The sequence below is a fragment of the Bacillus rossius genome (assembly GCF_032445375.1).
Source record: "Bacillus rossius redtenbacheri isolate Brsri chromosome 4 unlocalized genomic scaffold, Brsri_v3 Brsri_v3_scf4_2, whole genome shotgun sequence".
Lineage (NCBI taxonomy): Eukaryota > Metazoa > Arthropoda > Insecta > Phasmatodea > Bacillidae > Bacillus > Bacillus rossius.
Genome location: NW_026962011.1, coordinates 50,704,597 through 50,721,362, shown reverse-complemented (window position 1 = coordinate 50,721,362; position 16,766 = coordinate 50,704,597). Strand labels below are relative to the sequence as shown.

At 40.5% G+C, this 16,766-nt stretch overlaps 1 protein-coding gene across 1 annotated transcript in view; it reads right to left on the bottom strand.

Moving 5' to 3' along the window:
• Positions 1-16,766, bottom strand: part of LOC134541859 (PAS domain-containing protein cky-1) — a 388,065-nt gene that overhangs the window by 33,741 nt on the left and 337,558 nt on the right. Inside the window, exon 5 of the mRNA XM_063385558.1 lies at positions 5,536-5,715. Within this exon, the coding sequence (XP_063241628.1) occupies positions 5,536-5,715 (180 nt within the window). The remainder of the gene's footprint in view (positions 1-5,535; positions 5,716-16,766) is intronic.

The window sequence follows — 16,766 nt, the reverse complement described above, 5'->3', positions numbered from 1 at the left end:
ATGGCCGGGAAGCCTTTTCACAGACCAGAGAGCCAAATCCCGATCGTGCATCTTCGGTTTTTTTGTTCATTGTAAATAAATATGGCGGTGTTGATAAAAAGATACTAATGTTCAATTAGGTTAGGTTAGCTACATTATAAATACTTTAGAACATCGTGGACGGTTGATTTGGTTAGGATAGCTACATTAAAGATACGGGAAAAAAGCATGAACTTCGGGTTTTGGCTCTCTCGTCTGTGAAAAGCATGCTTCCCTGAGATGGCGCCGATTGTGCTGCAGTGCAGCCAACTTCACTTGAGCTGTAGTAGGCCTATCCTAAATTGTTATTAACATAATGTTTCGTGTGTTTGCACATAATATAACAATATTTAATTGTTTATAAGTCTTTTTTTTCTAATACACAAGTTCTTCTTATTTAACGTGTTTTTATGAACTTGATGGCAAATTATTATGTCAGTCCTAGAATGTACTGGAAACACGGAACCGTGAATATACAGTTTTTGATGAATCTTTCGTACGTAGCCTTCGTCTTCAAACACTTAAATTTGACTAGCTTTATTATTCATTGATAAATAGAAATTAGCTCAAAATAAAAAAAACACATAGTTTGAAAGGGTTTTGGGGATACATAATTTATATTTTTTGTGAATGTTATAGTAAAAATAAAGTGTTTGTAGACTAATACTACATACTAACTGTTAATCAAAAACTGTATACCATGCCACACGATTCCATGCTCTCAGTACATGGTATGACTGACATAAAAACATGCCGCTTAGTTCATAAAACCCATTAATTAAAAGACTTGGTTAGTATTAAAAATCATTTGATAAACAATTATATATAATTATTATTACAAATTTATTTAAAATAATTTTGACAAAACTAAATAGGTATTAGAAGCAAATTAGTTTAGCTGCCTGCCCTATATGTATAAGTGAAAACTGCCTGGTCTATTAGTAGAAATGAAAACTACGTGAAATGAACACTTCCTGAACTGTTAGTAGATGTGAACACTGCATGGAATATTAGTAGAAGTGAACACTGCCTGGACTATTTGTAGAAGGAATGTAGGAATTAATATAAGAATAAAAGGAATAAGTAGAAGGAATTCTAAGTGATGTTAGCTCGTCTCTGATAAGTTAAATAAAAACGCCAATAACATTCAACAACTACGAACAAAGTGAGTCAAAATTAAACCAACATACTTAAGGCTGCATGATCATTTCAAAGAAATATGTAAGTTGAAAACATATATGACTTATGGTCTAAAGTCTTTTTGCAAGGCTGGTATACGCTTTTTAAGTTGAGGTTGAACAATTGTTTTAACGCAAATCTCCAATACAAGGAAATATACATCCTAGAAGCAGTAGAAATATAAATATAGAGGATGGATAGGCCTACAAATTAAACAGAATGTGGGAACCACTCTTCAGAAAGCCTCAAACATATCTCTGCATCCAACAAAAGACAGATTGCCTCTAATTAGCCAAACAGCCCAGCCAACTAGAAAAAAAAGAGACTACTGATTGGTCAGCAACTCCAGCCAATCACAGAATCCCAGCTTCGACTAACTAAACCAACCAGTCAACCAGAAGAAAGGAAGACCCTGATTGGCCCGCAGCAGCAACCAATCAGGAAACACTCTTCTCTCAGGTGAAAGTATTTCGACACGACTACAACCCAGCAACTCCAGATAATGGCTGTGAAAGCCTACAGTATTAATAATTTTTAAGTCGGTTGAAAAATCCTTCTGCTTTGAATATTTTTACACCATTGCTTACGTTACATTAAAAATCACGTACAGCACTTAATACTTAGCAGTAGTTTCAACTGTAAAATGTCACTACAAATCAATTTAACCATCTAGGGAGTCAACTAAGGCAACATGTTTGCTGAATATTGTTTTAAAAATTAATAATAAGTATATGTTCAGACGTTGTATAAGCGTTTAAATTATGTAAAAAAATCAAGGCATGGTAGAAAATAAAGTTATAGTGATTATAACAATTTTAAATCCTTAATCCTGGAGTATATAATATAGTGAAAATTTTACGTGTGTCAGGTATGTACTCAACATCTTGAAAACATTTATTTCTTTCATGTGAACAGATGCAAGCGGTTTAGTTAATATCCGGGTAATGTGATTCACTTTATCGTCTAGCGAAACAAATCATGTGAAAATAAGGGGGAAGGGGAAGATTAAAAAGAAGAGGGGGGGGGCGATTTAAATTGTAATGGGGCTGAATAAGTATTTATTGGTTGGCATCTTGACCCCCGCGACTTGATCTCGCCGCACATTGGGCAGGGCGTGACCCGTCTCTGTGGCAAGGCTGGGCTTTCACCGCGCTAATTGGAAAAATTATATCGCCCATGCGCCAAATTTGAATGTTTTAATCGCCGCGCCGCAGTGATTCACGGTCCCGCAACAAGTTATTGCTCAATTATTCAGATCGTTCCCTCCCGACACGCCTGGGGGCGCGGTTCCAATTCGCGCCGCTAGGGGCGCGTCCCAACCCTGAACCAGTGTTGCCAACTGAGGAATGTTTCCACTATATCTAACGACTTCCCACAGTGTTAAAAAAATAACAAGAAATTTACGGACTTTTCAACGAAAAAAAAACTCAAATAAACGAAGAAATCTTCGTAATTTCAAACAACTGAATATTCGCAAGGAACTACGCCGTGTTTCGACTTTCCAGTTATGTGTTTCGTTCGAAACAAAGCTAAATAAACACGTGGACAAAAGTAGAGAGTTATTTTTATACATTTAACCAGTTTTTTAATGTTTTGTTAACATACCAAGAATATTCGTTTGTATTCGTGTTTAAATTAAGAAGTTTCTAAGTGTCCGAAGATATCCGTAAATACTGTTCTTCGTAAATTGAAAGTGAAAATTTTTAACAGTGCAATGCAATGGTGACAGTTTAGTCTTTTTTCTTTTCTTTTTCGTTTATAGACACTGGCAAGATTTTTTATCCAATTAAATAGTTTGAATACGTGAATTTTAAAGTTTTTTTTTTAAATTATTTTTTGGTATATTGCTGTAGTAGTGATAGTATGTGTTGACATTTATAACTTTAGGATTGGACATTCAAATTGATAATCCCGTTTATAAATCCTTGAAGTTCTTAGTGACGATTTAGTGACTTTAATACTTTTTTTTTTGGTACTCCATTAGCGATTTGTCGTCTAATCCTGTTGGCAACCCTGCAACATCAAAAAGCTTTGACCTCACGGACACTCCATCTCCGCGTTAACTGAATATTTACGTGCTGTCCACGCCACAACGCCCTCCCTGAGGCTGGTCCTTGTGTAAGACATCGGAAACAACCCCACGAACTAATTCCCGTCCCTCAGGAGCGTGTAGCAGGGCAAAACAACGACTGTTCCAGCTTGTTGGTTCCCGTAGACTCTGGTGGACGTATTTCGGGAAGTGACTTAGTGAACAGATGCTGTTTTTTTTTACGGTAGATAGAAGACAAACACGTTCTTTGCTTTCTTGCAACTTTTTCCTCATTTGCTCACATTTATCTGAAACGTACAATTTTAGCCCACCTTTAGAATTCTTATTGAATTGGGGTTGTTAGCTGAAACTGAGCACCCTATTTAATGAGACTAAAAATTTAGATGTGGTGTAAGATGGAGTACATCTCTTTTGTCCTGAAATTGTTTGTCCTCAAATCATTCGTCCAAAAATTTAGTTTTCCATGGTAAAGTGATGTAAAATGTGTGAGCCCTGGAGAATACAAGGTAACGTAAGCTAGTTTCTTTTTTATGTCGTTTCTGCTAGTCATCCTGTTTAATTTTACTTTCCATTTTGAACTTGGTCTTTACGTTTCCTAGAGAGCAAGGCGTGTTGTAACATGCAGCTACGCAACTAACACAACGCAGGGAATGTGGGGAGGGAAATGGCCGAGATGATACAGCAGGGTATTTTCCTGGGAAGATTTCTGGGAGAATTATGTGTTCGATGCCCGTGGGAGTCAATTCTTGATACTATGCAACTGGGTAAACGTGTCTTATGTTGTCTTTCTCCAGTGGTGTTCTCGTGGTACGCTTTTAGAAATTACATTATATTTACACAATTTTCTACGAAGACCGCACCAACAAAACTTGAGAATTCTATTTGACTTAGAGTAAAAATACGCTGTAAGTAGGGTAAACATTCACGTGGAAGAAATAAGAATAGTTTTACACTTCATTTTTTTTAAAGATTTAATCTATATTACCAAAAGTTTTATTTCGTTTTTCAAAGTAAATAAACTTAATTCCGGTAAATTTACGAAGGCATCCGCAAACATTTCCGAAGATCCCTGGACCAGTGTTTCGTAAATTAATTCAGGGCAAACATTCTTCAACAGCGTACTCACGTTTATTTTCCATCTTAGTTATTCCGAAAATGCTTCATTGCCACCTGATCGCCCCTCACAAAGTCTCTGATGACCTTGTGGATGAGACATGCCCTAATTCATTCGCTCATCATAATGTTCGAGAGTGTGTACAGGGGAGGTATGCATGAACGTATCCATGGGAAGAGAGAATGGTGAACGGCTATACTATCTGTCCCCCCTGCCGCCTTCCTCCGGATGTGTAAAAAAAAATGGTTAACAATTTACTAACAGGTTAGTTGTTGCTATTTTATCACTTTCAAAATTAATTATTAGGCACGAAATAGAGAAAATACGTCAACTGTGAGAATTCATGGACCCTCCACAGTCATCAAAAAAGTTGAATGCAGTCAAATCCCCCCTTTTTTTTCCGTTTTGTACTGGGAATGATAAGAAACAGCGGGGCGAATAGAAACAGTCTCATCAAGGAATTTTAAAGTAAAAATTCTTCAATGTAATTCTTACTGCACACCCAATAAAATAATGTTTTAATTTTAAACAAATTATGAAAAACAGGTTTGTACGTAACCTACGCCATAATTTTACTAGGTATGATATACAAATTTCTATAATGAAATAGTAAAAAAAAATTTTCACACCAAACAAACATACATTTTTTAAATTCTAGTAGAGGACGTTTTACTTAATTTGTTCGTGTAATAAGTAAAACAAAAAAAAGGGGGGGGGGGGTTGTCTGTAAAGTCGGTTAACGGACGATATTTTTACGTGATAACGTCATAAAACATTGATGAAAAATTGCATACTTTTTAATTTTCAAACATTATTTACAGTAATTGCATATTTAATTTAAATAATGTGTTTAAATGTAATCACGAACAATTAGTTATAGAAATGAACTGAAATCAAATCAATGTCAATAAAATGTAATTTTTTTTTTTAAATTTCTGATTTTAAAAAGCCCGCCTTAACCTGTTTGATATTATACATAGAAGATTTTCTCGCACGGTGGTTGGCCGGTTGTTGCACGCTCGGCTCAGGCGGAACGTGACAAATTTTTCGCGCGTGCAGCAGGCGTTCATCGATTTACAAGACGTTATCACGTAAATAAAAAAAGACGTCGCGATGTTATTGGAGTGGGTGTGCGGTAGATGTGAGGATTGGCCCTGGTGTCGCGACGCCTCACCTTCTGGTCGCCGAAGCGCATCTGGCGCCGCGCGTTGCGGGACACGTTCATGCGGCAGAGGAAGAGGCGCTCGTCGTCTCCGGGCGTCGCGGCGCCGCGCGCCAGCTCGGCCTGGATGGCCTGGTGATCCTGCTTGTCGATGATGTCGTACACGCTGTCTCCGTGGATCAGCAGGTCCTCCTGCGCCGGCACAACAACAACAACCAGCCTTAGTATAGTCCCGGCCCTCGGCTCTCGGCCAGCCGGTGCACAGGTGCGACTCATACAGTGGAGGCTGAGTGTCGCTATCTGTCGGGCGGGCCCACAACTACCAGCAAATAAACAATCTGAATACAGGTTCTCATACAAACTTTTTTTTAATGGGGACACCCCCCCCCCCCCAAAAAAAAAAAAATTCACTCAACTTTATTTGAGTCAGCAAGAGTATAAATTTATCAGTGGAGGAAAACAGATGATACATTTACAAGAGAACAATTTAATATTTATAATACATTACAATACCCGGCACTGGTTAATACGTTGTTTTTTTGGTTTTATTTAGTTAACTCCTTGGCGGCGCAAAACTAATTTAATCGATGCGAAAATACTTAATGCTGTTTTGTAATAAACCGTCACGTAATAAATAAAGGAGTAGGAGGTGAAAAAAACTCATTGTATTACACACCACAAAATTAGTGACTACCTAATTAGAGTAAATTTTCACTGGTTTGTTTTGCTTATACATTACTTCTCCTGATATATTAATGTAGTTACGTGAGCAATATATTATGAAAACTACTATCTGGCGGACGGGCCCATAACTACTTCAAAAAACTATGTCTCAGTCTCGGTAATCAGAGTCTCTCCCCCCTGAACTGGTGGGAGTGAATCCGTGAATGCGGCGGAGGGGGAAGCCTTCTTTTCACAGACGAGAGAGCCAAAACCCGAAGTTCCCCTAAGTTCGTGTTTTTTTCTCCGTATCTTTTATGTAGCTATCCTAACCAAATCAACCGTCCACAATGTTTTAAAGTATTTATAATGTAGCTAACCTAACCTAATTGACCATTAGTATCCTTATATCAACACCGCCATATTTATTTACAATGACCAAAAAAAAACCTTAGATGCACGATCAGGCGTTCGGCTCTCTCGTCTGTGAAAAGAAGGCTTCCCGCGGCGAATGTCGCATTGAACGGACGGTGCTGCCAACTGTATAATTTATAATTTTTGCATCGTGTAACGTGTCTCAAATATGTCAGTTCTCGAAATTGGTGTTAGTGGTAGGTATACATTTACAAATTGTCACCTCCAAAGCATATTATGTCTGTTCTTGAAAACTGAAAATCAAATGAAGTTGCTTACAAGCACTGCTGACGGATCACTGTTTTCCAGAACTGTCAGATGCGAGACTACAGGTAGTTAGTTACACGAGACAGACAGAAGTCAGCGATTGTTCGTAATAATGATATTTTGCGTGACTTGGTCCTCATAAATTTGAAATATGCCATGGCACAGGGATCTAAACCTTTCGGTCACACTTTTTCATTTTCTGAGATGTAATATTATTTTTTTAACATTACAATAACATAATTATCGAATATTTTATGTTATGATAATCTTAACCAAAAATATAAAAAATAGTGTGTAGATGTAATATTATTATATATAAAATTATTATAAAATTCATTTATTTCTTAGCCATAAAGTTAGTATGATGTCGCCTAGGATGTAAGTACACAGTTACTCAAACATTCAAGGTTTGATAAACTTAATGTATCATCGAGACATAAATTTTCCACTTCAGTGGAAGGGTTAAGGCGTGACCCTCGCCACATGAGAGGTGACGCCTTAGCAAATACGTCCACCGAGAATATTCCCCCTCTCCTTCTATTGCAGTTTTTATAATAGGAAAGTGTCAATACCATGACCATGATAAAAAAAACACTAATTGCCCATCGATTTTACCGAACTTACCTTTCAACGTAGAAACGTTATTCATGTCTATTGCGTTAAATGAGGGAAAGTTATTTTTAGCGATCGTGCCACAGCGGTTACATTTGTCGTGATGGACACATTCGAGCTTCAGAGACATCTTGTCAAAATATTTCGTGCGCGTTAATGAATCCCTTCTTTGATGCATGTGGGTGGAGAGCTCGCAAGGTAATAGTGTAACTCGTACCTGTTTGTTTAGAACTAGACTTAACGAAGGTGACTTGGTTTCGTATTTTACGTGGAATTTTCTGTCATGTGTTAACACCCTTAACTTCCTCGCATTTGTTGTGCGACCTTCCACACGTATGTATATCTTCCTGATTGTTTCTCCTAGTGGTTTCATATTAAGTTTTCACGCTGGTCTTGGTTCCAGTATGATTCCTTAAAATATGTCTGCGTAATTTACCCGTCAAAGATTGTCTCCGAGAACATATTTCTTAACAATTGGTAGGAAAAGTACAGACCTTAAGATATGGGAAGAAAATTTAACGACAAAAATGTTTTGATTATAAGCGAGTTAAAAGTTAGGCAGAAAAATTAAGGGTTCAATTTGTTGAATTTTAATTCCTATTTGGGTGCACATAATCAAGACTTGACGTGTTTTTTTTTTGTTTGAGTAGGTATCTAATCAAATTCTCTAAGCCGGCGGGATTCGTTTTATTTTTGCGCAGGAAAAATGAATTCAAATATTAAAAGTGGTCGGTTAGGTTAGCTACATTAGAACACTTTAAAACACTATGGACGGTTTAGTTAGGTTAGTATACTACATTAAAATAAAACGGAGAAATATAAATATATATAAATAAACCCGAGGTTGGCCGAAGGTGAATATTCGGGCGTGTTCGGGCAGGGACAGAGCATGATGTACATCTTAGGCTTCCCCAATAAGTAGAGACCGGAAAAATTCGCGAATTCATTTCGCGATAGGCTAAAATACAAATAGTTATACCTCAGTGCTGCCTCTACTATTGGCTCACAACTCACCTGGGTGACTCTGGGCCAATGAGAAACGCCCGACCAAAGCTTTATCGAATCACAGACTACTACGCTGGGACGTATCACAAGACAGCAGCCAATGAGTGGGTGGCATTTGACCGAGTGTACGTAGAACTATGGAGTTCATCCTACAGGCCCTTGAACTCGCGAATTTTTCCTGTCCCTACCAATAAGTACATGCTACTTCCCCCTCCCCCCTGCCACTGCTGTCCCTGGCGCGGCGGTCGCCGACGGACTGGACCACCCGGGCTTCGCACCTCGGAGACCGAGACCCACCGATGGCATCTGCGCCGCGCGCCTTCATTAACGGCCGGCGCGAGGGTTAGCCCCTCATCGGCGACCCATCGCGGGCTGCCCACGTCGGAGGGCGCCTTATCACCCGCCTCTCACCCGGCCGTCGCCCGGACAGCGAGCATTTGTCCCGGGTCTCCTTTGTTGGGGGCCGAGCCTCGAGCGTATCAGCGCGCACGCATCGCTGCACGCGAGACCTGCAGGCTCCGTGTCCGTCCCACACGACACTCCTTTATTTATTTTTTGACTTGAAAACGTCTAATAAATCGATGAACCCCGGCTGCACGCACGAAAAAGTGTCCCGTTACGCACATTGTCACGTTACGCTCATTGTACGCTTGCCCCGCATCTATCTCTCTTCCACTCGATTGGAACAACCATCGATTTGACTTTTTTCGAGGCACATTAAACTTGAAACACTCCCATTCGTTTCCTACTTTTCCTATATCATCGCCCTATCCTTAACAGAATAACACAGATTGGAAGAGGTTAAATAGAAAACATGTATAAAAATTATAGTTAAAATAATCTTTTCGTTAAAGTAAAAAACATATTTGTATTAATGAGTGCAAATAAAAGTAAATTTATAAATTAAATTGTAGATTTAATTTCACTCCTTTGTATCCATACAAAATAGTGATAATTCAATAAAAATGATTCAATTTTATTCATTAAAGGATGCAATCATTTCATCAATGTTATGTTATGACGTTGGCACGTTAAGCTATCGCCGGTAAACCGACTTTACAGACACCCAATTTTTTTTCTCTTTATTCGGCATTGCGTTTATCTAAAATGCTAACTCGATACCTTGCTTGCATTTGTTTTTTCTGCCACAAAAATGTTTTCGTACAGGTATTCACTAAGCGTAGTACCATCTCGCGTAAGTGAAGATAATTACGATAACTTTCGCGGATTTTTTTTTACACCCACCTTATTACACTAAGTGAATATTGCTTGGAAATATTTATGGGAGAACAAGTGAAAAGAACGCATGGCTTCACAATTAAAATAAATAGCCCTTAAATAGAAGTAATGACGAAATAATACACAGAACCAAGTTGGCGTGTGACACAGGGTGCGATTGTAAGAAGTGGTTCGGAAATATAACATAGACGTAATTATAAATTACAAACCGTAAGCATATTTATCAATAGCCAACAGTATCACTCCCACATTTTAAGTAGATTGTAGGCCATTGTCTAATAAACCATCTTGACTTTCATGATTGAGCCGCGACCAAGCATGGTAGATTGTACCGACATTTTGCTTAGCATTGCAGTAGGCATCTTCAGGGCTGATGAATTAACTGTGAGTTAGAAGGTGGCGCCACCTTCAAACCCCGATGACGACTGCTGCAATGCAGAGCGAAAACTTAGATACCATCTACCACTTCATCGTGTCTCAACCCTGAAAGCCAACAAGTTTACTCACACATTTGTTCATATAGGAATTTCTTCAAACGCACGGGAAACTTACGAAATTCGTGTGGTTACGCATGTGTTAATATGACGCGTTTGTTAGGGGTTGGGGGGGGGGGGGGTTGACGCAAACGGCGCGAATTTACACGTACAGTTATGCCTTCAGTTCGGACTGACTGGCCGAGCTGAGACATCAGTTCGGACTGATGGGCCGAGCTGAGACATCAGTTCGGACTGATGGGCCGAGCTGAGACATCAGTTCGGACTGACTGGCCGAGCTGAGACATCAGTTCGGACTGATGGGCCGAGCTGAGACATCAGTTCGGACTGACTGGCCGAGCTGAGACATCAGTTCGGACTGATGGGCCGAGCTGAGAAATCAGTTCGGACTGACTGGCCAAGCTGAGACATCAGTTCGGACTGATGGGCCGAGCTGAAACATCAGTTCGGACTGACTGGCCGAGCTGAGACATCAGTTTGGACTGATGGGCCGAGCTGAGACATCAGTTCGGACTGATGGGCCGAGCTGAGACATCAGTTCGGACTGACTGGCCGAGCTGAGACATCAGTTCGGACTGATGGGCCGAGCTGAGACATCAGTTCGGACTGACTGGCCGAGCTGAGACATCAGTTCGGACTGACTGGCCGAGCTGAGACATCAGTTCGGACTGATGGGCCGAGCTGAGACATCATTGTTCCGCTTGTCGTGGCTTCTCCCCGCACTCCTGCGGTTCGCGATCATCAGTCCACCTTGCTATTTGGTTGAGTGAACACAAGTGTTCGTGGGGGTATTGCCATCATTTGATCAACTAGAAGGGGTCCCAAAAAAAAACACGCATAGTTTTAAATATGTTATTTTTCTCAGATCACAACACAAATATTTTTGTATGAAATAAACAATCAAACCAACGAAACAATACTCCGTTAAAAAAAAAATCTTTCCACCACGTTGCCATAGTGTAAAAAAAGCGGGTATTACACGATGTTTTGCTTTGCAAGTGTGTGAACTGCTTGTAGACCCGGCTGGCGTATCGACCATCTTCCACACGGACCAGCTCCGCCTGACAGGCGGCTTCGTGGTGTATATCTGCTGGAACACCCACCGCGGCGCTCGCTCATTCCTTTGTTCGCGCGCTGGGAACCTGCTACTTCTTCACTTCAAGTTAGGTTCACTCCTATTCCAAGGAGATGAATAACTGCCAGAATTTGGTGTTCACCACAATATATCTCGGTTGTGTGCTGTAAGACCAGCGTGGACAGCTTCACCTCTTTCTCCCTCTGGTGCTGTGACAACACCAGATGTGAAATGTCGAGGAGGCGTGGATCCGGGTATTTTACGGAACATTGGAACAAAGTAGGGCAAGTTTGGCAACCGTTTGACTAATAACAGACGCCAAATGACACGAACACCGCGAGAGCCCAATTTTTCCCCACCTGATTTGGGAAGTGGTGAGTGGTGTTTTGAAACTTTATCGCAAAGAACGGACGTTAGAAAGTGCTATTTTCTCTTCTCCCTAGAGTTTCTCTGTGGCCAAGAGGGACCACGGTGAGTTGAGTAGTCAGAACATTCGCGTTCGATTCCTGGTGGAGTCGAATCAGGGAAGTTTCCCACTAGCGGGAAACTTGGCGGAAGTTGCCGTGGTCGTTGGATTTCCCGAGTGTTTTATTCCGTTTTTCTCACCCATCACCTTCCATCGTCTCTGCATCGAGACGTTCAGCTTTATCCGTTTCGCGGTTAAGCACAAAGAGGCGCGCACAATTTTAAAAATTCTTTTTGAATTTGGGCATCAACTGTCAACTGTGAAGAGTCTGATTTGAACAGCTTACAATGGACGTAACACTCGCGAGTCACGTCCCTTACCGCTCGCTAACGCATATCTTTGAAGTGTTAAAGCGGAAAAAAGTGGGTATTTTGAAATAGTCTCTCATTCAGAAGTCGTGCCCTCTTTGTTAGTAAACATCAATTGAAATATTTGAACCAGAACACCATGAGAGGCACGATAGGTAGAGTGTTAAATTTACAGAATAGCCCTTAGCTATAAGTAATGTGGAGAAGAAAAATAAATTGTGAGCGGATCTTCCAGTACTCGCCAGAGATGTGTGAATATCTAACCTCGGTAACGAGCAAATTCACGTGTTCTCGTGTTGCTAATACCCTTATAATGCGAAACTCTGACACTAAACATAATGTGGAATTCTTTAAAAAAAGAACATATTTATGCCGAGCTTGATAATTACACGCAAACTGTGTTCTCAACAACATTACCGGACGCGAATCGTAAGTAGTTTCTGCAGCAGCTACGTCGACTATAGAATAATTCGATTTGAAGAGTGAAATTTTAAAATGTATAATGTAACGGCACCGATAAAAGCTTAAAAAAATAAAAAATAAAAAAAAACTGAACCCCGGCTTTGGAGCTGATTTTCGTCAAGTAATTTCATTAAAAATATATTGGCCATCTTGTTAAAAATTTATTAAATGATTAATACTAAGGATATTCTCTTCGGCCTTGTGAACTTTGGCTCACGCCATCCGCCGCAGATGGCAGCACGGTGGTTACACACTTCCGTCCCATTCGCGGGATCACCCCTCTCCGACTCCGCGAGCCGAGAGCTGGATCGGGAAGGATCGGGAAGGATCGGGAAGGATCGAGAAGGATCCGGAAGGATTAGTACTGGACAATTACAATTAGTAAAGCAGACCACAAGTTCAAGTGCCCAACCCCCGCATGGTAGACTCTTTTCTACTCTGTCCAACACTTCATTCAGACCATCCTCTGTCTCCTGCAAATTCCTACACGTAAGCATGCCAATTTGCATCCCGCATGAATGTGCCCAGGGTTTTCCCTGTGTCTATGCAGGTTTTACCTGGGTCACATTAGTTAGCTTTTAAGCTAGACGTTCAATGGGGCGTCAGCCAAGGCTACAATCGCTGCCATGGCTGGCCAGTAAACCCATATTAGCCCATGATGCACGCGCCCTTGTCCTGCATGGTTAAAAACCCGCATGGTAGAGTGTATAGGTTTCGGCCTGAGACACACTTAGGTCCTCCCCTAACCTGGACCCTCCCCTACACACTTAGAATAATTTAGGCTAGGAAAAAATAAAATAAAAAATCGCCGCACACTCGGCAGCCCCCGATGGTAATGGCGGCGCGCCAGCCCCGCTGACAGCGGGTTCCCACGACCCTTGAGTCCGCGGCGAGTGACGGGCCGTCAGCGCGCGGCGCTCCTAATGGACTCCCCCCACCTCCCCCTCTTCACCGGGCCGCGGCGTAAATATTTATGCGCCCACGTGGCCGGGAGGGAACACTTTGCGCTCGGCTAAAGTTCATAGTTCACACACTCTGTCCTAGCACTTCAACAGGTGTCATTCAGTGATGTTAGCAACCTTTCCGACCACTTTACATCCCAATCCCAAAATGAACTGAGATAATTCAATCGTGTATAATAAATTTTTGACTAATGATATGTCTACAAAGCCACTGTCATTTAACGACTTAATTTTTTTGTATGTAATTCACAAATAAATTTAAAAAAATTGGCTATCCCAAAACCCTGAAAATCTCAGGTTGTCAGACCTTTCTTTTTTTGGGAAACCATTGTATATATCTGAGAATGATATCCATGTATAGTTACGCTCATCACTGACTCACTGACTCTGCAACGCCAAAGAGATATGAATACCTTGGCGAACACAAATGAAGCACAAAAAATATTAGTTTACTCCTTAGAGATGTGTATAAAATATAAAGTGGAAGTTAACAACAGAGTACTCATTGAAATACAGCTACTTAAGTGGAACACGATTCAGTTATTAAATTAAAGCGATAGTAATATTCATCATTTTTCAATGCGTGCCTTGGGCGCCTTACGAATAACTATGCTTATAATTTACTACTAAGGCTTATATATAGGTAATGATCGAAGGAATAAAAATTAAAAATGCATATATCTACATACTGGAATAAAATGACGTCAGAAAAAATTTGCAATGTTTATTTTTCAAGGAGGAATTCATAAATTTGAAACCGTGTCTCTTTGCAAAACATTGTATCAGGGAAAACGTATCGTATACAAATTCTATTTGTGTATTGTGGTGCTTTTCTAAAAAAAATAAGTTATATTTACTGCCCTTAATAAACGTATTTATTAAAGAAAGAAATATTTTCTGGCGTTTTCATTGTTTGTGAAAATAATTATATGTAAGGCCTTTAAGGTTTTTTTTTGTTGTTTGTTGGAATGGGCAATGTAAGTGAGTACGTGGCAACGCTGGCGCAGGCCTACTGCAGGAAAGTGCCTCGTCAGAGCTAACCCCGAGTGCCCTCCCTAGGAGACATATACCACTTCTTATCTGCCCCGCTCTGCACGTGTAGCCTATCAGTTACTGTCGCCGGCGGAGGGTTCAAGCACAGGGGGGGGGGGACTTGTCGAGGCTGCGGGAGTCCACCCGCGCACGGGAAGCCTTCATTTCACAGACGAGAGAGCCACACCCGAAGTTACCCCAAGTTCATGCTCGCTTTTTATTTTTCCGTACCACAACAGGTGTATTTATTTGGGATGTAGCTTACTCATACGTCATACGTAGAGACCGGAAAAATTCGCGAATTCATTTCGCGATAGGCTAAAATACAAATGGTTATACCTCAGTGCTGCCTCTGCTATTGGCTCACAACTCACCTGGATGACTTAGGGCCAATGAGAAATACCCAACCAAAGCTTTATCGAATCACAGGCTGCTATGTTGGGACGTCTCACAATACAACAGCCAATGAGTGGGTGACATTTTACCGAGTGTACATAGAACTATGGAGTTCATCCTACAGGTCATTGAACCCGCGAATTTTTCCGGTCCCTAGTCATACGCCGTTCTATCTCATTGTATAAACAGGTGTGGCATTAAATTTTGCGGTCGATTAGGATAGGTTAGCTACATTATAAATACTTTAAAACATTGTGGATGGTTGGTTATATTAGGTAAGTATAGCTACATTAAAAATACTGTAAAATCATTTTATGGTTGCTTAGCAAAATAACTAGGAAATCGTTTACATGATTTCACAGTATTTTTAATGTAGCTATCCTAACCAAATCAACCGTCCACAATGTTTTAAAGTATTTATAATGTAGCTAACCTGACCTAATTGACCATTAGTTATCATGAGTTGTCCAAAATAAACATTCACGGACACACGGCAAACGTAAAATATGGTGGCGTACAAATAAATACCGTTGCCTTGTTTATGGTCTTTCCTTTTATCAACACTGCCATATTTATTTACAATGAACAAAAAAAAAAACCGAAGATACACGATTGGGCATTTGGCTCTCTCGTCTGTGAAAAGTAGGCTTTCACCCGTCGTTAATATAAAGAAGCTATTTTCCACGACACCGCCGCAGCTGCCTAAGGCGCCAGCAGGCAGCCTAGTGTAACTGAGGCTTCCTTCAGTCACTGTGTACAACACTCGAGAGACCACACTGACGAAGGATACAGCGGATCCAAATAAAACAACCTTTGAAAATACCTCCGGAAAAGAGGCGGTACTCATGAGTCATAAGTAGGGACAGGAAAAATTCGCGGGTTCAATGACCTCCAGGATGAACTCCATAGTTCTACGTACACTCGGTCAAATGCCACCCACTCATTGGCTGCTGTCTTGTGAGACGTCCCAACATAGCAGCCGGTGATTCGATAAAGCTTTGGTCGGGCGTTTCTCATTGGCTCAGAGTCATCCAGGTGAGTTGTGAGCCAATAGCAGAGGCAGCACTGAGGTATAACTATTTGTGTTTTAGCCTATCGCGAAATGAATTCGCGAATTTTTCCTGTCTCTAGTCATAATTCATGTGTGTGGGATACACGCCGTGTCTTCCCTTCGCATGACTTCTACTGTCAAACGGTTATGAAAGGCACCATGTTTATAATATGCTCAGTTATTCCATACAGCTGTCTGGGCTAAATACTCCCATTGCGTCTTTAGCAAGGTTATCAACTTTTTCTGAGAGAGCTACATACATTGTCAGATATATAGGCATGCGCAGAGCTACTTCAACTGGCTAGAAATGTTACCAGCTCTAAAAGGCAATGAGTTCTGATTTATTTTTCTTCTGTTTACCAAGAGCACATGCGTGAACTAATTTACAGCTCTCACCGTTAGACTTAGCTGGCAGCACAGAACTGAGCGAGCGATTCTTAGCCATGTAGCCTATTAGAGAATTAGTAGGTTCTCTGCAGTACACTTGATAACAATTATAAGATAATACGCACCGAGATTTTCGAAACTATTTTTGTGACGTGGTAACTTATTATAAATCGATGAACGCCGGCTGCACGAACGAAAAATTGTCACGTTCCGCCTGAGCCGAGCGTGCAAGAACCGGCCAACTACAGTGCGAGAAAATCTTCTATAATATCAAAAAGGTTTTTAACTAATTGTTCGTGATTATATTTAAACAAATTATTTAAATTAAATTTGCAAAAAAACTGTAAATAATATTTGAAAATAAAAAAGTATGCAATTTTTCATCAATTTTTTCTTATGACGTTATCACGTAA